General features: G+C 51.9%; 1 protein-coding gene across 5 annotated transcripts in view; it reads left to right on the plus strand.

The window, feature by feature from the left end:
* Positions 1 to 24,801, plus strand: part of MLLT6 (MLLT6, PHD finger containing) — a 47,756-nt gene that overhangs the window by 15,961 nt on the left and 6,994 nt on the right. For all 5 annotated transcript variants that reach the window (XM_080369916.1, XM_080369917.1, XM_080369919.1 and 2 more), the window contains exons 8-14: positions 8,410 to 8,508; positions 16,315 to 16,489; positions 17,279 to 17,869; positions 19,352 to 19,533; positions 20,278 to 20,395; positions 24,064 to 24,130; positions 24,502 to 24,644. In XM_080369916.1, coding sequence (XP_080226042.1) covers positions 8,410 to 8,508; positions 16,315 to 16,489; positions 17,279 to 17,869; positions 19,352 to 19,533; positions 20,278 to 20,395; positions 24,064 to 24,130; positions 24,502 to 24,644 — 1,375 coding nt within the window. The remainder of the gene's footprint in view (positions 1 to 8,409; positions 8,509 to 16,314; positions 16,490 to 17,278; positions 17,870 to 19,351; positions 19,534 to 20,277; positions 20,396 to 24,063; positions 24,131 to 24,501; positions 24,645 to 24,801) is intronic.

Here is a 24,801-nt window from a genome sequence, read left to right on the forward strand (position 1 = left end):
CAGTGTTACAGGACATGTTAACAGCACACCAAGGTTCATAATTAACTAATTGACTCACGTGACAAATGCTCATATTTCACGGAAAAGCAGCAGTGAACCTGTAAGGCAGAATCCCAGCAGACTCCTGGGTTCTGACAGGGGTGCATGTGCCAGTGGGAAGGGTCTGTACCAAAAGAAATGAGGAGGCCGGGGACTTGTGAAGTACTTGTTATTTATAACAGTAAATAGCCCTAAAAGGCAGGAAACGCTTGTTCTGGAGGATTCAGGTTCTAAGGCAAGTGGCAGCAGAATAAGAAATCTTTCCTACCCCTTGATGGATACAGCTTCTGCAATACCAGGAATCCACATCGGCGTACTGCCAGCCTCCTTTGCACCCTATCCAAAGCGGTGGAGTAGGTTTGGAAGCAGAAATAACTTATATAGGGATACTGTCAGCATGGTCAGATAGTTTTTAAGACTTTATGGGCCACATCCTGGTTTTTGTTAGCAGAAATCCAGAATTACTCTACCAAGCAACCTCTGGATATATTCCAGTGTAGTCAAAAGCTAAATTGACCTTGTTGTATAAACACAATTGATGATACCCCTGCAAATTGTGGCGTGAGTCTTTTAAGTCTTGCCATAGGTGTTTGGCTGTTTACTTCTTTTTTGTTTGTTTTTGTCTTGTTGCAGTAGGCATCCTCACAATGCGTAAATGAATTTGCATGGTAATGATAGTGACCCATATCCAGAAACAGCCTAATGACACTCCGGTGGGTTATGTGGCCTAAGTCTGATGGACCTCAGCCCAGTCTCCAGAGGACAAGGGCATCCAGGCGTTCAAAAGCAGTATGGCCATCAGTTAATACTGATTGACACCTTCCTGGCATGCCCAGCTGAGAGTCCATAAATTCTGTGGGCAGGAAAGACATCTCCTTCTTTATTTACGGAGGTTATCCCGCAATATCCAGTTTGAAACGCTGCCCACCGTGTCTGTTAGGTGTTTGGGAAGCTTGCCTAAACCATACCTGATACATGGGCAAACAAGGCAAACCTCGCTGACAAAGTGGTGCCTACCCAGCTGCCGGCACCAAGGCAGTAAATTTCCTACTGCCGACAAGGCTGAAGTGTCCGGGGAGTATTTACGCCTCTTGTGTGTTCAGCTGCTGCGAGCAGAGGAGGCGGCGGGAGGGAGAAAGAGCATCTGTGCCATGGACGGGGGAGCGAGCGCTTGGCACAAGGTGAAGGGCTGTACTGGAACGTGCTATTTTTAGCCAACAAGCAGGCAAAGGGGGTGGGGGAGAGGGCAGGATCGGGGTGATTGACGGCAGCTTTGGAGAGCTCAGCTGTAATTATAACTGACAGACTGCGTGAGTCCAAGGCTGGGGACTGTACGAGGGTTTCTGTATTTGTACAGGTTTTTTTTTTGGGGGGGGGGGAGCGTCATGTGCCTGGCAGGTAGGAGCCAGGGTGGTGCTGCTTCCCAGCTTTGGTTGGGAAAGCAGGTCAGCACCAGGGGGAGAGCGAAAACAGGAGGAATATGGATTTATTTATAGCCCTCTCAGTGGCACTTGCCACTATTGTTAGCCTCTGGGTTCCTCAGAAACGTGCAGGGACTCCGTCTCGCTGCTGCCTCACCACTCTCCCCTCCTGATGGCTCATCGGGTTTACAAGCAGCAGATCCGATGGAGGCCCCTTCCAGGGCCGGGATCGCTTGGCACAGCCGCAGCACAAGTGCAAAATCAAGTCCTTCCACTTAGAGAGCACGGAAAGGGGGCCGAGGTGTGCAAAGCAGCTGAGAAGGACAGGGTAAGGAAGGCACTCCAGGCTTCCAGGGGTGTTCCCTAGTTTACAGGCCTGGGAGCAGCTGTGAAGTGCCGGGAGGAAGGACTGGGTTTGGGGTGGTGTGGGAGCAGAGACTTTTCGAAGGGGTACCCGAAGAGGGGGTTGATCTGTTCCTTCCCACATGGTTTTGGAGTACGTGACTAGCAGTGCATGATCTAATTGCACATGTTTCAGAGGAACTGGGCGTGCTGCTGCGCTGACCTGAAGTAGAACAGCTTTTTTTTGAGCCTGTCCAGCTGTGCAGCTGGCTGGTCCCTTCCTCCCAGAGCCGGAGGCGTTGCAGGGGAGCTGATCACTCGGCGGCAGAGTGGAGCGTGTGTGAGTCCCTGGGTTGCAGGTGCTCCTGGCTCTCAGCTCCAGAAGGAGCTCAGTGCCTGACAGCTCCCTTCCAGTGCAGGGCTGTGGCTGTTTACTTAGGCTTTACGGAGCAAAACTCTGGCTGAGTTAACGACTAAGTGAGGGGCACAGGATTTAACCCAGTGGCTTCAGTAAGACAGCAAAGACTTGGGATTTGGACTCCTAAGCCCTGCTGTAGAACAGTTCAGCATTTGTGAAGAGTCTTGTTCTCTGTGGAACAAGGGACAATTGTGATGTGGACTGCAAGCCAGCATTGGCATCCCCTGCCTCTTGCAGGCACAAATGATACCAGCCCAAGCGTTTCCTTCGGTGCTGTCCTGAAAATGGGAAAGCTCCAGGCTTTGGTTTTTCCTCAGAACATACCAGGCCTTAGCAAAACCGGCCCCATTTATTTCTTTGGGGTTGGTATAGCAATGTGTGTGCTCTACCCTGTGGGAGCCTTTGCGGGGTTTGTTTGTTTAAAAAAAGAAAGAAAAAAGAAAGAAAGAAAACAATAGCTAAATACCAAGAAAATGCTGGATGACGCACAGGGGTTGAATGAAGTACAGATGTTCTGTCACCTATATTGTCTGCTTGAAATGCATAGAAAAAAATTACCATGCTCTGTGGAATGAAATTTGTCACACCAGGAGCAGACAGGAGCACATGCATTACAACATTTTTTAGGCGTATACACCATGGAGTGAGATGCTTGTCCAGTGTTATTTTTAGTGAACACCTGGAACCCATAAGCAAGACCAGGGAACTTTTAATTTGGATATGGGACGTTGTTCTGAGAGGCACGGTCCCTGCCCTGTGACACAGGAAAGTGAGGCAGGCACTTGGAGCAAATAAGCCTACCTGCAGCTGTTCCTCCAGTCTAGGTACAGAGGCAGTTCTCCACAATCCTAACACACCTTTGGCTCCCGAACTGCTTCCCTAGGCATGGCAGGGGACAGCTTTATTGGGGTACAGGGACTGTGTGTGTCCTGTCCCCCTGAGCACCAGCCAGGGTAGTGTACGAGCCCCCGGTCCCGTGGCGTCTGAGCAGATGCACGGCAGAGCCTGCCTCCAAGCTGCCATTGCCTGTCCGTCTAGACCTGGTGCCAGTGGAGGAAACGAGCCAGGGATCCGGCCTGGCAGATCCGGCACACTGGACAAATTGTACTGGGCTGAAATACAAACCCGGTGGGTCTGTGTGGGGCTTTGTGTTTGCATTCGAGTTGGTGACGGCGGTGTGCATCTTGGAGTTTTGTGTCCACACAGGCATCGATGGGCAAAGTGGAAGTTTTTTTCAAGTGATGTGCAGGTGGCTGCTTGCAAGACCAGCACAGATATATTTTTTTTTGGGGGGGAAGGCGTACTGAGTCTAAATCTGCTCTAATCTAGCCAGAATAGCCTTGTTTCACAGCATCCTTGGCTGGCATTCTGTGGCCTCTTGTTACGTGGGTGTTTAACCGCCCCCAGCAAATCCTTCCATTAGCAGGGGGTGCAGCAATAATTTGAGAGCGCACAAAGCCCAGCCAGGGCTCTCTGTCTGTCCTTGTGTAAAAACCCTCCTGCGCTCAGAGGGCGTCTCAAGGCAAACCCACGAAATCCCCAGCACGGCCCCGGTGTGAGTGAGGTTGCAGGCAGGGACTCGGTGTCCCTCTGTCCGGTGCTGCCTTCCTCTTCGCTGCGGCTGCCATGGCTGCTGCCCAAAGCCAGGCCTCCTTCTCCGGGTGAGGGAGTTCAGAGAGCCTGGGAAAGAGGGAGGGAGCAGCAGAGCCCACTTGGCTCTTCCCAGCTCTTCCCTCCCTCCTTCCCCTGCCCAATCTACTTTTAATGATCCAATTGCTGGTGTCCAGCAGATTAAAAGAGGGGGCTCGTGGAAGGGGAGATGGCAGTGGGGGGGAACAGGAGGAGCTGTGTACAACCCTTTTTGGCAGCGAGAGATCCCCTTTCGTTCCTCCAGCGCTGGGGAGCTCGAAGGGAGATTGTGTCGCCGGCACGCCCCCCCTGATGCAGCCGCGCTCCCCCCGCCGCAGGCCTGGCCTGCTCCGTGCCCACATGCCAAGCCCCAGCTGCTCAGTCCTGCATGGGGAGAGTTTGTTTTCCGTGAAGTTTGTTGCTGGGGGCAGGTTCACGTTCCCTGCAGACCAAGCCAGCCAGCCTGCTGCAGGGAGCGCCGAGCGGCTGCAAGGTAGGGCTCGGCTTTTGCTTGCAAAGATGGGATGGGGGTGTTGAAAGCTTTCCGGCTCTCACAGTGCATCCTCCCTCCCTCCCCTTCCCCTGACTCCAGCTTCGTGGCACAGCCAGGGAGGTCTCTGTGGGCAGGCTGGGCCGGTGGTAGCAGCTATATTGGCTGTGAAGTTTCCTGGAAGGAGGCTCTGCAGAGGAGAGTGCCTCTGTGCTGGGGAGATGAAGTGCTGGATGCAGAAGAGCCAGGTGGGGAGGGGACATTTCAGAGACTGGGGACCAAGTGCTGTTTTCCCCCTCTCCCCTTGCCCTGCCCTCCCTTTGCACCCTGCGGCTCTTGCAGGAAGCATTTGGAGCCTTCCGGTTCCTGGAGAGAACCCACACGTTTAAAAAGCCTGTGGTGCAAGTTGGGGAACGCCCTGGGTTGTCCGAGGGCCTGTCAACACAGGCAAGATAGCCAGGAGTGACTGAGCACCCTGACTCTCTCAGGACCGTGGTCTCTGCGGGCAGTCGGCGTAACCTTGCCAGCAGCGCCTTGATCTGGGGGCAGCCTGCCCCATCTGCAAAGTGTCTGTGGGGTAACCGAGTTAATCGTCCTGCCTGTTTAGCACAGGGCACCGCATTTCCCCCGTAATATTGAAGAAGATGTCAGATCCTGTTGCCTTTTTGCGTACCCAGAAGTATTAGAGAGTAACTGGAGGGTGGAGAGGTGGGAAGGCAGCAAACACCCAGACTGTGCAAAGCTGAAGGGCTGCAGCCCAGAGAGCTCCTGGGTGTCCTGTCCTGTGGGCTTCTGCTCTGCCCGGGCAGAAGCAGCACAGAGAGCATGTAGAGGATGTGTGGGACAGGCAGACGTTCTTGGTGAGCACACCGGAGGAGCAAGGTGTGCTTGTGGGCATGGCCTGGCACTGTGCGCAGGGACACGGAGCACAAGTGCAGCTGAGCTCCTTGTCAGGCTGCGGTGGTTCTGGTTTCAATGCAGTCCTGGTCTGTGCGGGACAGATTTTCTAAATAGTTAAGAGTGCAGTTGCTCAGCACATGTAGTCAGGGCCAGATCTTCAAAAGAGCTCAATACCCAGTGTTTAGCTTTTTGGAAAACCTGACCGTTTATTCAGGCATCTAAATAGGATCTGAAACATTCCAGAAATCTGGTCCCTATTGTGCAGGCAGGGTTCTTGCTGAATATGTACATATGTATGCACTCCTACATATAACCAGAGGACTGCTCAGTTAGCTGTTGTAGTCTCTGCGCTGCCGACAGCAAAGGGAGATTTTTCCGACAGGAGACAGCCAGGATGTTGAAGCTGGAGGATGTGAGTTTGGTGGTTGCCATCGCAATGCAGTTGTGGGAGGTTTTGTGGTTTACTGTGGCAATAGTCAGGACATTTCTGCCTTTCCCCACGCATGTGCATGTGTGTATGTATGTAGGTGTGTAGGTTCATTGTCATTAGCCAAAATGACTTGGCTCTGCCTTGTCTCGTCTTGACCATGATACATGAAATTAAATCATTATAGTGCTGTCTCACTGGCATTTGCAGCAGTGTATCTTATTCCCTCTTGTTGCAACTTGATGATTGAAATGCATTTGGGATCTGAAAATGAGAGAACAAGCGTTGTGGTATTCAGAAAGTGTAAGGAACAGGGTTTGTGCAGTTATTTGGCAAAATGTATTGTAATGAGGTGTCTGGCCCCTGTTTTCCATTTCTGGCTTCCGTGAGTGGCACTCGCAGCATCTGTAAGTAGGTGAGTGTGTGTCCAGGTAGGGTGGAGATTCCTGACTTTTCTTTCTGAATTTATGGATGACTTTCTGTGAAATATCAGCACGTTCTCATCCCGTGTGCCCTGATTTCCCCATTTGTAAAATGAGATGTAGATATTAAAAACCTCTCTTCAGCTCGTTGAAACTCTCTGCTGTGTGCTATTGAGTGCGAAGTGTTACTACTATTGCAATAATGAACACTGATGTGCACATGGTCTGTGACAAGCTACTTAGCTAACTGGGCCACGGTTTCCACATCTTCCTGTCCTAGAAGACCCATGAGACTTAGAATTTATAGCACGAGAAGCCCCCAAGTATTTAAAACATTATGAGATTTAGTAAAGATTTAATTTTAATTTGTCTTTCGGCACTTAGTCTGTAGAAATAACATTTTCAAGTTTTCCTTGTTCACTGCCAAAGCTGGAAATGTGTGTTAAAGAAAGGAGAAAAAAAGAAAACAGAGATTCTTGTAAAATCCTGTAGCTCTAGGACCAAAGAGGCTTTAACAGATATGCCAGATGCCAGGAGTCTTGTGATAAAATGATGGATGTTGGCAGTGTTGGTTGGGCACTCAGCAACTGCAGTGAAACCCTAGGCTGGATTTGCCTCCTTTCTTCACCATCTCATCCCAGTGGAAACTTCTGTGGCATTGTGGCAGGTTTACATTGGCAGGGTCCCTGGTGGCTGCAGCGTGGGCCGCCTTCTCAAGTGCAATGAAAATTCAGCCAAACCCACACTGGAAGGTGCTGGTTTCTGGAGCACTTTTGCTTCACCTCTGCTTTGCTTCATGCCTGCCTTCTCCAGCCTTTTCCTCCCGCCCTGTCCCTCTTCCTGCCCCTTTTTTTCCCCATTTCATGTGTTGTTTCCTAAGCTAATTATTCCACTCTCTTCTCTCCTCCCCCAAAACACACAGTGAAGCTCATATATTTGCTGCAATTGCATCTTCCCCTGACAGCATCCCAACTTTGGCATGTGCTGGCAGCTGTAGCCTCAGGGCTTTGCCTGCATGAAGAAGCAGTCGGCATCTTTCTGGAGAGTCAATGAATTTTGATGTGACTGTTCTGTTCTCAACACACCTTTGGTCCAGACTGAGGACTTCAGCTTCTAGAATAAAATGCCTATGCAATAGGGCTGTACCAGCATTCTCTCCCACAAAAAGGTCTCGGAGAAAGGAGGATGGATTTTTCTAAGCCCTGCACACATCTGACAGCAGCTCTCAGTCCACACACCAGTGATGACACTGGGAAGTTTGGAACAGAGCAAAGTATCTGCAGCTTCAGTGAAGAAGGCCTCATCTTTAGCTGACATCAGTAGCATGGAGAAGCTCCTGTAGTCAGCTGAGTCTGTTCCCATGGGAGCATGCACCTGAGGAAGACAAGGAGGAAGCAGGAGTGTGTAATGGAGCATGATCTTCTGTCTGTCCATCCATCCATCCTGTATCCCAGCTGGCCTGCGCATCCTCCAGCCCCCCTGACTTGATGTCGCGTAGGCCTACATTTTCAGTCCTTTCACTGAAAACGTGTCTGGTTTAGCGTAAACATCCAGATAACACTATATAAGAGTAACCTCCTTGGTTACAGTCCATTCCCCAAGAGAATATAAAATCAGGGTAGGCAGGACTCAGTGTTTCTCAGGACATGATTTTTTCTTGGTTTGAAGTTTGAAGAATCCCGTGTTTCTGGGGTTTTAGTGACGGCAAGAAACAGGATGAAGAAATCAGTCTGAAGAAAATGGTCTGTCTCCTGTTAGCAGAGATGGACCCAGACCAGCTGTCTCTGTTGGGAGGGGAGATGTGGGGGACCTCTAGGTTAGGTTCAAGCCTAGGCTCTGAGATATCCACGAACTGTTCTCTTTACCTGTGCATGTGCAACACGTGCTGAAATCAAGATTCTCCCATTGTCTGTGCAGGGTGGATTTGAGAAACCCTTGAAGGAGGTAGAGAGTGAGGGGAAGGGGGCACAGAGTCCCTTTGGGGAAATAGCAAGAGGAAAGCTCAGGTTTCTTGAAATCAGCCAGAGCTTGTTAAGTCCTTCCCTATCATCTTACCATAAACTGATTTGGGGGCTTCTGTTGATACTCTGCACTCCAGATGTTGGCTGCAGCTGGGGTAGAGATAGCAGGACGCTCCCAGCCAGGAGCTGGGATGTGGGGGAAGGAATACTGGGCTTGTGTGGATGGGTGGAGAAGGAAAGAGGAATATGAATGTATGGTTGTAAATCCACCCCTACACACCCTCCTTTCTTTTCCCTTACAACTGCTATTCTCAGCAGAAGAAAAGTTAGCCTTCCAGTACTCTCTGATTTCTTTTGCAGAGTCGGAAGGACAAAGAAAGACCTAAACAGAAGCACAAAAAACGTCCGGAGTCTCCCACCAGCCTTACCCCATCCTCGGTGTCCGTTGCTGCAGAGAAGGTACCAAACAACAGGGTGTGAGCATGTGAATGCAGACTTGGGGGGGGGGGGGGGGGGGGCACAGCGGGAAACCATTGACTCTGACTTTCCTGGGAAGTGGGGAGGACAGGGCAGAAGAGCAGAGAAAGGGCTTTTGTCCATTTATTTCGATGCCTGATTCGTCACATTCTCGTTCTCTCTGCCTGCCTCCCCACCTTGATGCCCACCTTGGGAATTTTAACATGGCAGCTGTCTTGATTTCTGTCAGCACTGACGACACTATCATGGAGCTAAACTCCCAGGTGACTGAGCTGTAAGTGCCAGCCTGGTTTGCAGCAGATGTTCAGATTTGAAGCTCTTGCAGAATAGATAAATATCCACACTTTGGCCTTTGCTGCTGCCACATCGTAAAAAGCTCAGGCAGGTAGATAAGCAAGGTAAAGCTTGTGGGAGGTGTTATCCTTTATTAGGCAAACTGATGCAGCTGAGGGGAAAAAAATAGACAATCTTAGAAGCTCGTAAGATCTTCAAAGTGCATAATAGAGGCAGCTTTTCTATGTGAGACAATGGGAGGCTGGTTTCTATTTAGTTTCTCCATTTCAGGAAAATTCAGGCAGAGGGGCACAGTGTGGTGGCCTGTTTTGCACCTGAGGTGTAGAAGCAGTCCAGTTTCCTGCTGGGAAGATGTCACTTGTGTGGGTTTATCTTCTCAGCACCCAGGGCTGGTGGGGTGCAGTCAGGATGTCGGTGTATTTCTACTCTTCGCTGCTGAAGTCGTGCTGCTGACATGGACTCTTGCACCTGGCTGTAAATCAGGATAGCCCTGAGTTTTCTGTAATTTGTGCCAGCCCCAAACACCAGTAATGCAGAGTAGACAAAGTTGAACTTGCCTCGAGCTTGCATGCAACAAGGTGAAGGCCAAGTTTGCAGTTGTTTAGGGTCGGGGAACAAGTGAGGTTACTCTAGCGCCTGGACCTTTGGAGTTGCGCTCTCCTCTGTAGTGGGAATGTAAATTAATGCAATTCCTTAGCAGGGCTGTTCTGGTATAAGTGAGAGTAGGACTAGGGCCAAGCTCCTGCTAGAACAAATAAACATGTCCCAGGAATGTCCTTTTGTGCACAGAAATGCTACTTGGAAAGGCTTGGGTGTCCTTTACGTGGCAAGACTGCCTTGTGAAAATGAAAATTCACAGGCTAGCAGTGTCTGCATATGTGACAAGCACTGCAGGGGCAGTCTGGAAGAGCGAAAGCTCCTGCCAGTCAGCCCAGGGTTGCTTTGGGTTAGGGCTGAAGAGGATTTTCTATGTTCTGTGCAAGGCCGAGCCTGGAAGTGGGGAGTAGATGTAGGTCAGAGCTGAAATGGCAAAGCTGGTCTCATGGTTCTCAGGCTGGGAGAAGCAGAAAGTTACAGCGGGACGGAGCGGAGGAACAGCCTCTGAGCGGCAATCACTCTTGATTCACCTGTGCTCATGTTAGGGCAGCGCAGCTCTGGCTTTTGGGAACAGCAGATTCACCCAGTTAACAGAGCTGTCAGGACCTGATGGCCTAAGAAGATTATTTTCAAGCTGAACTGAAATCCAAAACCTGACTCTTGGCCAGCTAGAGTGGTTGTTAGACAATTACCCACTGTCTCCTCCAAAGCCCTGCCAGACCTTTATAAATAAGGAGGGAAGGGTGCAATTCAGTTTTACAGGCAGCTTTCAACTCTTTGTAAGCTAAAATTCAGGAGATCCTAATTACTGTAGCTGTAGTTGAGTGACAGGGTTTTAGTGTTTCCCTAGGGAGTTATTATTAATCCTCATAACAGAGAGTATATTTCCCTTGCTTTTTTGTGCATAGATCCCAAAGCATTGTTCAGACTCTGTTACCGGAGGTACTCGCTCCAGATCACATTTAAGAGTGGCTTAGCAGCCTGCTACAACCCTGCAGAAACCCCTCAGGGGTGGTTGTATGAGGCTGTCTGGATAGTTGCACCAGTGTAACATTGCACAGGCCAGACTAGTGTAAAACCTTGAGACCCATTAATGTAGCGTGTCTAAACAGGTTTCCTCTTGGAAGCCAAAACCATCTTTGTCCTTTCTGGATCTTAGATTAGTACAGCTTATCCCAGTAGAGTGTACTGGGGAGCAGGTAGGGTAGATGCAGCAAGCCAAACGCTAACGGTGTGGCTACACAGAAGAGCATTGCTGGTCCCTGATGGGCCATGGCTAGAGTCTGAAGAGGGCTGGGGTCTCTTCCTCTTTTTTTACCATTTGCACGATCTTGGGCAAATAATTTATTGCCTCCGTTGTCTTCTCCAAGTTACCCAATGAACAGAGCATAAAATCCCGAGGGATAATCCCTGCAGGTGACACAGCTCCTAGTCTTTCGTGGGGAGCAGCTGGGTGAGAGCAGATCTTAATGACATGCAGCAGTGAGGGCAGATGGTCATGTCCAGGCTCCTGGGAGAAGGACAGTGGTCCCGAGCAGCCGTGCAGAGCCGCAGGAGGCTGGTGCAGCCCTTGATGTCCACGCCAGACCTGTGCTGCCGGCTCACTGCGCTGCTTGCACCATAGCCAAAGCGGCACCACACGCGGTGAGTCCCAGGCTCCCGTCGTGGTGCGCAGGCTGGGCTGGAACAGGGTTGGGACTGGAGGCACTGAGCATCGCCAGTGGTTTGGAGCCAGCAATGAAGAGCAGGAGCATGAGTCAGGCGAATCAGCAGAAGGGTCCTGGCACTGTTTGCCCCTTGGGCACCGGGGCTGTGGGCAGACCGTAGCGTGGCACCAGCCACCAGGCCGGGGCGAGGTGTTACTAGTACCTGAAGCCATGCTCCAGTCTGCACCCAGTTTGCTTAGCCTAAATGGAGCCTGGGGCAACAGACATCTGAGCCCCAGCATCTGATGTTGCCACCAAAGTCCTCTGGAACTTTCAGCAACCCTTTAAAAATGGATTTTGAGAGCTATAGTTCTCTATAGTAGCACTTTTTAAGCTACTTCACCACGTTAGGCTGACAGCACTGTAACTATATTTTGTTGTTTTGGAGGAACGGTGGTATATTCTACTTCCTTGTTCCCTCAGGCAGCCTGGCCTCTGGCTTCACATTTTTCTTTAATTTTGCAATCCAGATTTATTTTTTCAGTTCCAATTTTCACCTAATATATAGTCCACCATGTGCTCCCCTCTTGAACCATTTAGTTATGAAGAGGATCCTTTGATGTGGTTTCAGTCTTCCTCTGGAAATCAATTGTGCTAGACCTCTGACTTCTGCCAGATTTTTTAACATCTTACTGAGTGCTTCCCTGCATCTCCTAGGAATCTGAACACCATTAATATCTGACACTTGGACTCTGCCAGTCCTCTGTGTCCTGTCTGTGCAGTGACAAGCTCTCACTGCCTCACTCCGGTTTAGCGGATAAACATACTGAAAACACAGTGGTGGCCTCAGCTCCCATCTACACCGGAAAGTGAAACTAGGGTGTGAATTCACAGCATGCAAATGACTCTTCATAATACCTCTTCCGAGCTCATCTCCTGCCTCTGAAAAGTGTCTTTGGGCGATGCAATTCTCATCGCTCTTGAAGAGGGGCAGGAGACTTTGCTCGTGGGGCACAGAGGTATTCCTGCCAGAGAGCCGGCGGAGCAGCTGACCTGGTGAAAATCCCCCAGTGGGGCTCCAGAGCTTTTGGGTGGATTGGGGGGGATTGTAGAGAGTGAATTTGTGCTGGATATAGGCTCTCATTCATTGTCATGCTGGCTACCTGGAGCTCCTACAGACTTTTGGGGGAGTGGGAAGGAGGCAGAAAACATCCCCTCTGGGTCAGAGTTTCTGGCTATTTCACGTGGTCTATCCAAAACTACCAAAATGCTGCCAACCAGTAACGCTTTTGAACAGCCTGTTGGAAAGATGGCATTCATGGAGCGGGCCTGCGGTAGGGGAGGGTTTCTTGCCGGGGCAGGAGCAATGAGTCTCACCAGTAAGTCTTGGCAGCCAGGGCTGCTCCGTCTCTGTCATCACACACACCGCCAGACAAATTCAGGAGGCAGTTTCTGTGCTCGGGATCTCTCCGTGTAGCTGGTGCCTGGTGCTGGGCTCTTGGTTTGTGAGCAGCCGAACAGCAAGCAGCCTGCCTCTCCCCTCCCCCTGCAAATGCCCCTGGGGAGCCATCCTGCCACTCTCTGTTGCACTTGCAGTAAATCTGCAGGATTGCAAGCCACCCCAGCTGCCTTCTTCTGCCAGCTGCAGACATCATGATCACTTGTTGACACACACTCACACATGCTACGTGTTTTGGGCTGCAACATCTGGCTTGCTCTGGGTTTTGTAATCTAAACCGTAGATGCCAAGGCCTCCCCGCACCCACCCGCTCCTGGTCAGGTGCTGGAGAGGGAGCGCAGCAGAGCAAAGAGCTCACGATTGCAGACGCCACCGGAGGCAGGGAGACTTTCCAGGTTTCCCACTGTTATTTGAGCTCTCGGCATCTACCCAGGACTGGCCTAGAGCTGACAGATCCTGGGAACCTCTGCACTGCGCCTGGCTCAGGCAGATTCACAGTCACTGCGATGGGGTAGGGGTTTGTGGGAGAAGGCTGATGATTATTACCCTTTTTAATCAAAGCATGTCTCAGCATGGATATTTGTGGTAAGAATCCCTGAGCATTTTAGCATCCCTTGTCCTGACCTGAGTGGGAATTTGCCAGTGACATCAGGAACTTAAAAAGATGGTCTTCAGCCCATCTCTGTGTCCTATCCCCACCTAGAAAGAACAGCAGCGCAGTGCTGCCTGATCTTGAGGTTGAGGGAAGGGGCATGGTGAAGGCTGAGAGTGGCTCAGACGCAGAGGTGCTGTAGCCTGTGCCCAGAGCTCCTGATGGAGACGGGTCTGACCTGGCGTGGAGAGGCAGCTGATGCTTACAGCTTGCCTGGGTGGCTGTTTCAGCACATCACTCCGTGGTGCGTGGGCTGGAGGAGCTCCTGCTCCCCTTGCATTGTTCCTCATTCGCATCCTCCCTGCTTCCCCTCACCAGTAGTTTAATCCAGGGCAAAGCTGCTCCGTGTTTCTGACGCGGAGGCACCAGCCTCCCCCACCCCTTCTGTATTTTGTCAGTGGTTCCCTCTAGGAGCTCGTCCCGCCAATCAGGAGGCAAAGTGATGCTCTTCTGATTTCCCATAAATAAATTAATGAATGAAGAGCTTGGGTGCTGCACAGTGTCACAGAGGGGCCAGGAAACAGGTACAGCCCCTTGGGGGATGGCGAGTGCCCGGGGGGGGGGGCGGGGGCGGGGGGGGGAGAGGAGGTGCATGCCTGCCCGTGCTTGGGTGCCCGCGCGACTTCGTCTCACTTCTCCTGGCTCCAGGTTTGAGGCAGGAGTTTCCCCATCAGACTGTCACCTCCAGCTGGGGCAGCAGATTTATTCTGGTGACATTTTTCACTTGGTTGCTTTAAATAGACCTTCAAAATGTAGCTGCTGCCTCATTTTGGAAGAGAGCTCTCACTTCCTCGGTGGTTCCCTATGTTTTTTTTTCCTCTGCAGCATGCCCTCCCCCCCCCCCCCCCCACCTGTTTGCAGCACACAAAATATCAGTGTTTCTGCACACACACACACACACACACACACGTGGATTTCCATGCTAGAGAAAAGCTGATGATCCAGAGACTGAAACCTCTGTTTATGCACAAGCGGCAGACATGCAGCTTTCTCCAGTCCTGCTCCCTCTAGGCAGCAGCCCTGCACTGGAGAATCTCCTTCGTTAGGGAGGCAATGGGACTGCAGCTCTCATTACTGTTATTAATATTGGCATTATGATAGGAGACCCCCTCCCCTTTCAGATCAAGGCCGTGTTGTGCTTGGCAGTCCACGTGTGTCTCCTGGAAGGCTCCGCTGCCACACAGAGCTTGCAGGCTCCATGGAGCAGAGTGGGAAAGAAATAGAGGCTCAGAGAGGGGAAGTGATTTTGTGTGGTTTCAGTTTCCCTCTCTTTGCTCCTCGGCTGCAATGCTTGGGCCTTTGCCCCAAATTCAGGCTCTCTGGAATGGCTGCTAGAGAAGGGCCTTTTGTGGGGGGGAAGGAGGGCTTGTGGTAGTGCCATACAGATCTGTCTGCCATGACCTGTTTGGCAAGCAATATCTGGGATAGCATTTGGCAGGAGGTGGGAAAAGCCTGCTCTGAAAATCTCTGGGAGTCTCTCAGGGAGGTCTGTGGGGTCAGATCAGCCCCACAGGTGAGTGTCTGTCCGTTCACTGCCTTCAGCTGAGCCAGCTCAGCCTCTCTTACCTTCTTTTTTTAATTTTTTTTTCCTTTAATTTTGCAATTAAGATTTATTTGCCAGCTCAGATTTCCCTCTTCCACCCTGCACTAATTCATTACTTGCCCTGCACTCCCTTCCTGACACTCTGGATTTAGAACATGTCTTCTCATGTGGTTTCCCCCTGCCCTTCTGTGGCCTCGTGCACCTTGTGCGGAGCTCCGAAGAGGTGAATTTATGGGAGGAAAACTCAGGGTTTTGCATTTCTGCTGAGACATGAGCCATCTCGTTCCTGCGACTTCGTGAGCAGTCTCAGGACTTCCCATAGCCCCCAGACACTGCTCTCCTTTCCCTCCCCAGGCAGATGTGGAAAGTCGGAAAGATTTTCATGCTCCCTCTGAGCTCATAAATCAAGAAGGCTTAATCTCCTACATCCAGGAGTCTGTGATGAGAAAATACAGATTCCCCCTCCTCTCCCCCCTAATTTCCACCACTCCCTTCCTCCTGTCTTTCATATTCCCAGCACATCTGGTGTGTGTTAGGCTGCCAGCTGTTGCATTGTGCAGAGTGATTAAACCATGTGGGAGGAATGGGGAAAGATTTTTATCTGGGCATTCATGAGTCTGCATTACAAGCCCTTTTTTCTTTAGCTCTCCCCAAGAAGAGGTCATCTGGAGTCAGGGATAGTGGAATGTAAGAAAGGTATTGTGCTTCTCTGTGTCTTCCTTCTATCTACTCAGTAAGAAATACAAGGTGTTTGCACTAATGTACAGGTGTTATATTTTGGGCTGTAGCCATCACGTTAGAGTTATATCTATAATATTGATTGGTTGCAGTAATACCTCGCAAGAAGCGATCTGGTTTGGCTTTGAAGTGACTTGAAGGTGAAGGTTTCATATCCTAGCATGGGTGCCCCGGGGGATCTGGTTTTCAGTTCATTCCACTCTCCCCCTGCTAAACTCCCACACTTCTCTCTCTCGTCCCAGGCTCCTGGATTTCCTAGCATCTGGCCAGCCTCTTCATCCCACTTGCTCTCCTTGTCTCCTGCAGGCTTATATGGGGTTTGGATAGCATCTGTCGCTGCATGGGCAGATGCTGCTTTAACAGTGTCACTGTGAAATATTTACTGCAGTAGATTTGGAAAGCCCTGGGCTGGCAGTGGAGCTGCTTTAGGGAACCCGGGGAAACTCCTGCCACGGCACAAGGATGAGCAAGTTCCCCCAGGTGGATTGACCTTGCTGAGAACAGCACACCTGAGAGATGCAGCTGAAATAGATGTTTGAATCACAGCCAAAATCAGATTTTACTTGGGCTGAATAACCCTCTGAGGTGCTCCCCTCTGCTGATGATGCAGGGAATCTCTGTCTGTGCCCTGTTTAATTTCCTGCGGTTAGATGGGATGAGTATAATCCCTAAGAGTATAAAGCCCGGTGCCACCAAGCAGCAGTAGAAGAAAATGTTGCTTTTCTCTCCTGAGTAACATGACCTGGCCATCACTTTGTGGGCAGAGGGGGCAATTACTTCTCTTAAGGGGAAATTGGTAAAAAGAGCTCCTGCTGTGGCCACATCTGGCCTGAGTCACCTTTGTGTTTGCTGCTGCCAGGGCTCTACCAGCCACCATGAGGGGAGCAAAGAGGCCTCGGAGGTCGGCAGGTCGGAGGTGAAAGGCAGGAAGTCCTCAAGCCATGGCAGCAGCCACAAGGGGAAAAAGACAGGGAGCGGGAAAAGCTCGGTTGGCTTCAGCTCAGCTTCATCCAGCGGGACCTTCCAGCCTGCAGGTAAGGGGTGAAGGAGGAGGAAGAGAGGCGGGGAGAAGGGGGGGTGATGTTTTGCTTTGCTCCTCGTTGATGCCTCTGTGTCTGTAAAGGTACCCATTCGGCAGGTAGTGCTGGGAAGTTTTGCTCATGGCTATTTCTTTAACCCCTTGAAGAGAAAAGGAAAGGTCTTATTGCTACTAACTGCAGGCACGGAGGGAAGAACTGAGTTGGATGAGTGTTACAGATCCCCTCCTGTGCAGGCCTGCTGCACTGCAAGGAAAAACAGATCCAGATGTCTGAGGGGAGGGAGGAGGGAAAGGATGCTGTGCACAGGCAATATGGGCAGCACCTGCCCTCTTCTCCGTAGGTGGTACTGTCTGCAGCAGTGTTTTAAGGAGTACTAGTGGAGAGACCCGAGCCAAAACCTGATATCCAGGCTCCCCTGAGCTTTGAGTCAAAGCCTTGCAGGGCTCCCATCTGCTCCGACCTTGCTCAGTTCTTTTTTGAGCTGTTGTCTTGATGGCTAGCACGTTCCATCTCCTAGGAGCCTGAGCAGGGCTGGGGGGGCAGCGGTGATGCAGGGCCTGGGGGAGCAGGCACGTGCACGTTTTGGGGGGGTGTGAAGCTGCTGGTTGTGTGCACATCTCGTGCTTGCTAGAGAGCATCAAAGCAATGGGCTGGGAGGTGACAGGGATAGCCTTTGGCTCCATAACGAGCCTGTGCTAGAGGACCTGTGTTGTGACTGTGCTCCAGTTGCCTTATGGGCTGCAGCACTGCTATCACGAGCTTTCCTATATCTGCTTTCCCCAGGTACCTCCTGCAGCAACTTGCAGTGCTCCCAGGACTTTGTGACATTCCCCAAGCTTGAGCAGGACGACGAGAAGTATCGGAAGCCTGTCTCTTCCTCTTCTTCTTCCCACTGCTCCCCTCTGTATGAAGGCCAGAAGGGGGACATCTTTGAGCAGAAGGTGATCTTCTCGGGCTTTGGGTCTATCATGCGCTTCTCCACCTCCACAGTGAGCCAGCAGAGAGGCCGTGATGCTTCCCCCGTGGACTATAAGGCCTCGAACCCTGTCAGCGGTCCTTCGGTGGGGACCAGCGGAACCAGCGGAGGCAGCAGCAGCCACAAGCGCATGCCATCCCTCAGCATGGAGGAGGGAGAGGTGCTGAAGGAGAAGAAGCACAAGGGTAGCAAGAAAAACAAGCATGGGCCCGGAAGGCCAAAAGGGGGCAAAAGCAAAGAGATTTTGGGTGCCCAGCTGGCTGGGTCCACGTCAACTTCCTCGTCACCCTTCTCCGGGGGCTCCCTTGTTAGCTCCAGCATCGGCAGCTCTTCACGGTCCTTCAGCCACACGGGGAATCTGCCCAGCCTCAGCATGGAGTCACCGCTGCTGGGTTCAGGTATGTTCCCCCTTAGGGCTCCAGGTGTGCATGGTTCCTCCCAGCTGTGCTGTCTTTTTCATCACATTTGGCTGGTGTCTGGACCTGTCTGCACAGAGTCCAGTCCCTTTAATTTAGTCCCAGGAGCTATAAAAATCCACATCTGGGTCTCCCCTTCCCATCTTGGCCTTCATCCTAGAATCTCCTCCAGCTCAGCTTCTTTATCATTGGTGCTGGGCTACAGATCTGAGCTGGGGGGCATTTCAAACCCTTTTTGCCCAAGTGCTGGAAAACCTCAGCTAGCCAGAGCTTAATTTCCAAAGCTATAGAGAGGGATATTCACAAATGAAACTGCAACAATCACAATCTGACCCTAAATGAGGGACTCTCCCAAGTAGTCCGAGTTTAACCCCTCTTTTAAAAGCAAAACCTCTCATCCTGATTTTACCACATCCATGTTGGGAGACTGGCATGCCACTAACTCTGCTGAGAGGCTTACAGCTGTTCCCAGCCCGAGTCCTCTTCCTTGGCCTGGCAGGGATGAGGGCAGCCGGGCCATGTGGCAGGAAAGGGTTAAGGCAGCAGGCAGAGGAGGGGCCTGCTGCTCTGGGCTGAGGTTTGACACTGTTCTGGCAGCAGAACTTGTCATCGGTCTATTGTGGGTTGTTTGCAGATGCTCCAATTTAGGTCAGATTGCAAGGGAGGGAGGGGGAGGAAGGTATAATTTTGTGTGTGCCTGGGAGCCCTGGCCCATTTGTCTGTGCTGCCTGAGAGAGGAGGGGAGCTGCAAGAATTGATGCAACTTCCATAATCACAACCTTAGGCCAAGTTTTTTTTTTTTTTTTGCCTCCCCTCTGGAACAACAAAGGGATGTTTCAAAGAGGAGGAGGCTGCCAGGCCCCGCTCTCCTGCCTGTTTGTTCTCCCATTCTTTTCTCGCGGAGAGATGTTGGCAGGGCTCTGAAGGACCCAGCTTTGAGCACTGTCTCTGCTGTGTGCATGAGCCAAGGGGAAGTCAGATGGGTTCCCTCCCTCAGCAGCAGTTCTCTCCTCACCCTTTCTTCCTCATGTATCTGTCCATGCCCCACCGTGGTCCCTGGGCATCACAGAAGCAGACAGGTTAGCTCAGGAAGAGTTTGGTCTCTTGGCTAGCAAGGGCAGCAGAGAGTGTGACTCTCTTGAGTCCACCACCCGCTTCTGCCACTGACTCGTGCCTTCGGTGAGTCACTATATGCTGTTATTTCTCTGTCAAGATTGCGTTGGGGTGCGAGGAGCAAAGGAGGGGGGAGGAGGCAAGGCTGGAAAACTCGGTGCTACCTTTTGGTAGAAGGATTGTGGCCACCCTTGCTGCATGCCAGGCCATGAGATGCTGAAGTGCATGTTATACTTGGTCCTGTGCATTGGTGCCACCCTCCCTTCCTGAGATGGAGCCCTGCAGAAAGCCAGCTGCTTCCAGGCCATCGGAGGGGAGTGTGGCTCTCTAACACGTCTCCTCCCCTTGCAGGGATCTACACCAGTAACAAGGACCCTATTTCCCACGGGGGCGGAGTGCTCCGAGCTGTGTGCAGTACACCCCTCTCCTCCAGCCTGCTGGCACACCAGGGTACGTCGTCTCTCCCACAGCTCAACCGGTCTCCCTTTGCTAGCACCATCCCAGCTTCCTCCTCCTCGGTCTCCACCACGCAGGTAAGAACATCAGGACCAGGAGAGGGACTGTAGTTCAGGAGATCGTTGGACAGAGCAGGGCCAGTTTGTGGGCACAGAGGAGTTGCTTTTTCCACTTGGGAACAGCTACTCTTCCTTCACTTTGGAGAGGAGCTGCCAACTGCAGCTTCCCTTCGAGTCAGTAGAAAGAAGTAGGCAATTTCGTGTCGCAACCCACGCGGCCTCTTTTGGGGTGGGAGGAATTGCAACCTAAAAGGACACATTGCTTTTCCTTGACCGTAAGGGGAGCACAGACGGTGCCCAGGTAGCGGAGGCCTGGCTGTTGGCGTGTGCTGTGTCCGTGCGGCTCATCCCCTGCTGCTCGACTGGATCGTGCCGCCAGTGCCAGCCCTACCTTTGCTCTGCAGCACAGATAACTTGGTGGGAGGGCTCGCACGTCCCAGCTGGGTGGGCTGAGCGTGTGCCAGGAGACGGAGCCATGGCCTTTGTCGAGAGCTCACTGTGAGAGGTGTTTTGCAGGGAGAAGAGAGTTAGTTTTACAGCCTCCGTGTTAACATGGCTCAGTCAGACCTCTTGGCTCTGAGATGGGGCTGGGAAGATTTCAACTGTCTAGTGAGACTTCCAAGGAGATATTTTTAACACTCTCTCTCATGAGCAAGCTGGGTTCAGCAGTCAGGAAGAGATGGAATAATGAAGTTACTTTCCTCTTGCCTTTTTCAGAAGTCGTTTTTCTCTCTCCCCACCCCTCCTTGTTTTGCCGTGTAGGTGTTCTCACTGGCAGGTTCAACATTTAGCCTCCCTTCCTCACATATTTTTGGAAGCCCCCTCACATCTGGGCTATCAATCAACCCGCTCTTAAATCAGTCGGAAAGCAGCCGGGCAGGTACGTGAATCAGAAGGTATGTGAGTTTGGACTTCCAAAGGGGTCTCCCTGGAAGAGTCGAGACAACTGCATCCATAGTTCTCCAGCTGCCCTTCCTGCTTGCTCCCATCCTATGCGTGTGAGAGCCAGGGGCTAGGAGAGAGGGACAGTGGCTTTTTCCCCAGGGCAGGGGGTGCTTGTGTTTGCCTTAATGAAGCGCTGGCTTGCAATCCTGTAAAAGCACATCTGCTGGTGCGTCCGCTGGATAACGTGTGTCCCTGGATGTGCACTAGAAAAGTGCAAGGATATTAAGTCCTTCCCCGCAGAGAGCTGTTGTCTGTTTTACACACTAAAGCTGTACAAAGCGAGCAAAAACTACTGTGAGCTTTTGCTTGCTCAAAATTAGTTAAAAGTATTTCTTGGGGTTTTGTTTTCTGTGTTTCTTTTTAAATGAGAGAGAACCCACACTCTTAATTTTCATCTTCCATTTCTGTTTTGAGTTACTTTCTGCCCTTCCCCTTTGGCTTTGTCATGAATGCAACAAAATCTACTGTTTTCAACTTCCAAACGTGAATGTGCCAACACTGAATTACTTAAACGGCTCATTTTTTCCCACCAAGGCAAATTCATTTTTCTTGGAAAATTGCCTGGTTAATAAGCAGGAAACTTGAAGTATCGTACAATTTCTTTTTTCCCAAAACAGAGTGGGCCTGGTTTTTGATTTGCACCAGTAGTTAAACAAAAGCACCCTCCTGATTTTCAGATGTTGCAGTTAGCGGTGCAACTGTCTCATGCTCCCCTAGCCCAGAAATGCTGGCAGCTCAGCATGCTGGATGCTGAACTCCTGGGAGGTGAAACTCTGCCCAGCGTCACACTGAGTGACAAGCACTTTAAAACACACAGTCCTCGTTCGAGGTGGCTCTGAGTTTTCCAGATAATCTGACACCAGTGTGCCCTTACTTGCCTTAACAAGTGTGCATGCCTGCATGTAAAGCATGAATGACCACGTATGCTTATTTAGGACCTTTGCAAGCTCATGGAAGGTGCCTGTCTGTCTCTCCGTGTGTCCCTGGCAGTATTTTGTCTGTGTGCCCCCCACAGCAGTTTGCATCTGTTTGAGTGCGATGGGAAGGGAACTGCGCCGCTGACCCCAGTGGGAGTCAAGGCCGTTGCACAGGAGCTGTGAGTCAGGAGTGATTCAGTCACCTGAAATTAAGGAAAGAATGGGACGATTCAAAGAGTTATTCTTTCCTCGTGGCAATCGGCAAGAGAGATGACCCACTGCCACTTCCCCTTGGCTGTTATTTTGGCAAGGTGCTGACAAGGGAAGGAAGAGAGTGAACTGTCAGGAATAGCCCTGTGGTTCAGGCACAACACGGAGGCTTGGCAGTCTGGGTGCTGTTCCAGCCCTGCGGCTACTAATGGATGAATCATGGAGGCAAAATCCAACATCCAAAAGTGCTCAAAAAAGCTTGATCCTTAGTTTCCATTTCCAAGATTGCTCTTTTTGTTTGGCTGGGATCTTCTAAGCTTCAGGACATGGGGTTTTTTTTTCCGGTTCCAGGCAGCCTTCACAACAGCTTCTGGGTTTTTTCACGTTTAAGGTTTGTCCATCACTATCTCCTGCTGGAGCTGGTGGCCCAGAGGGTGTTAAGCCAAATTCACTTTTTTTTTTTTTTTTTTTTTTCCCAGGGGGATTAATTAAGATGCATTAAACTTCCTGTGTGGGGCCATTTTCACTTAAAAGCCTGGTAACTGTTTTAATCCCAGGTCATTAACGGGGCGTTGTGAAGTTTTAAGTAATCCTGCCTTTTCTGTAATTCAGATTACTTTTCCTGAGAGTGTCTGTGTAGACAGATCCCATGGAGACATAGCTTTCATTGCAGTAATATTTGAGCTTTTCACAATTTTAACGTGATCCAGGGAAATGGTGTTACCCTGTCTTACAGGTGGGGGAACTGAGAAACTGTTATCACTGATGCAGGTTGATACCAGGGTGCCTTTGGCAGTACGAAAAGTCTGATTCTTATCTTCCCACTCCCTTGGCTACTGTCTAGTTCTTCCTCCCACAGCTTGTCCTGGATCCTGCCTCATTATGATGACAGACCAAATGTATTTATCTTCTCTAGTTGTCTTCAAGCCTCTTTTTTTCATACTTGCTGCCTTGGAAAGTGCTGTCTCTGTGTGATAACTCAGTCGTCTCCCCGTTCTGTAGACAACAGGGTGGTGTTGGCCAGGAGATAATTGAATACGGAGCCTGGTACTGTTTCAAAAAGCCAGAATTGTATAGATGTGCGCAGTCTCCCTGGGCTGCAGGCGAACAACGTGAGGGTAACAAGCAGGCGGTCAAAGCTTAACTGAATGTTGATTGGGTTGCAAGTTCAAACGGTTGCGGCAGAGCTGCACACGGTGGGCTGCGAATGTTTTTCAAAGGGTTTAGGTGGTCTTTGGGTGGAAACGATGCTGAGAAGCAGTGCTGTGGTCTGACCGTTCCCAGCCTTCTGGTAGCTTGATCCTGGTTGGAGAACTTAGGAAGATTTCATGCCTTGTGGTGTTCCCTGAAATCAAGATTTGTCTCCACGTGGCATCTTATACTGGGAGACTGCTGTTGACTGGCAACCACTGGTCACCTCCAGAAAGCAGTGGCTTCTCCCCAGAGGGGTGGACCGGTTGTAATTGATGGTCAGAAGGATGTCCCCGTGGGGATGAAGGAGTGAGGATCCCACTCGTACCTGTCTGTAGGAGCTGCCGAACAACAGCTGCGTTTGCTTGTTCTCAGCAGTAGAAAATACCCTGCTCAGGGCATTACACTGTAAATCACAGTGTTCCCTGCAGGAGACTTCCTGGATTCTTGCACATAAGAAATGTCTCTTATTGTGTGAAGAAGAGGAGGGGCAAGTCAGCCAGCTGGTGCAGGCTGTAGTCACAACATCTGACATGTCCCAGAGCGAGGGGAACGTGTGTTTATGGCCTGGCAGGCTCTGGGGGTGGAAAGCAAATGGCAGATAAATATACTTCCCTTCTTGATTACTCTTTGGACGGGAGATCTCCGCACATGTGCACGCGCGCAGCGGCTCTGTCGCCAGCACTGTGGTGTCCCAGCTCCCTGGGACAGAGGGATGGGGCCGGGGGGGGGGTGGGGGGCGCTTCTGGACACTGAAGTTTTTTAGAAAGGAGCTGAGAATCTGGAAACTTTGGAGGACCCCAGCTGGGTTTCGGGAAAGATCCTGGAAGCACAGGGGTGCAGCGGCGCTGTGTGCGGGGTTGGTTCATCCCCGCAGGCTCAGCAGAGCGCCAACCACCCCCGCAGCTTTACAGCTGAAGGCGAACCCGCTTTCTGCGGCTGGGGGGCGGGGGGGGCGCGGGTCCGGGGCTGCCCCCCGCCCCACGGCCCCGCGTTGCCCCTTCGCCCGGCAGCTGCCGAGAGTGGGGGGTGGGGGGGTGGCGGGGGTGACCTTGCCAGGGTGACATCCCCCCCCCCCCGCTCCCAGCGGCGGTGTGACACAAGGTGACACGCAGTGCCACCAGCCCCTCCCCCGGCGGGCGGGGCCCTCCGCAGTGGCGGGGCGCTGCGCTGCTCGGTGCTGCCATCTAGCGGGGAGCGGCGGCGCCGCCCCCGGGGACACCGGGGCACCTGCCGGGGCTGGCGCCTATGAACACGGGGCCTCTCTGTCCCTCTCCCCACCCAGAGCCGGACCTGGAGGACTGCAGTTTTGGCTGCCGAGGGACGTCGCCCCAGGAGAGCCTCTCATCCATGTGAGTGTCCTTCAGGAGCCCTCCCCTGCTGCCTCCGCACCCGCGGGGGCACGGCGGTACCCCGGGAAGCGTTGGGATGACACAGCAAGGAAAGGGAAGAAGACCAGGGGGCTGGGGGGGGGGAAGCAGGGCCAGCTGCTTCCCTCCTCTTTGGGGCTGGGAATGGGGTGGGACGAGGCAGGTTTGCTTTTTAATACCAGCCAGGGCTGCTAACAGGAGCGGAGGGCTCTCCTGACGTGCAGCGGAGGAGGCTGAAGCTGGGAGGGATGCAGGCGCTCCCGGTGTGAGGCAGAGATGTGGGGAGAAGGGAGCAGAGGAGCGCAGGTGGAGACTGGGGAAGCATCTCTGACGTCTCCCCAACCCTTCCCCAGGTCCCCCATCAGCAGCCTGCCGACCCTCTTTGACCAGACGGTGTCCTGTAGCAGCAGTGGGCAGCTGGAGAATGTTCCCCAGGCTACTCCAAACATTGAGCAGCTCCTGGAGAAGCAGGGCAACGGGGAAGCCGGCGTAAACAGTGAGTCACTTGGGGCTCACTTGGGGCATGGGCTGTGGGAAGAGGTCCTTGTGCATGTTTCTTTGGGAGCCAGCTGGGATTTTGCCCACAGGCAAAGGAGCCGGGTGGGGTACAAAGCACTAGTCTGTGCAGTGGGGGAGTAGCTGGCAGCGGGACT

Source organism: Falco punctatus (assembly GCF_963210335.1).
Source record: "Falco punctatus genome assembly, chromosome: 19".
Lineage (NCBI taxonomy): Eukaryota > Metazoa > Chordata > Aves > Falconiformes > Falconidae > Falco > Falco punctatus.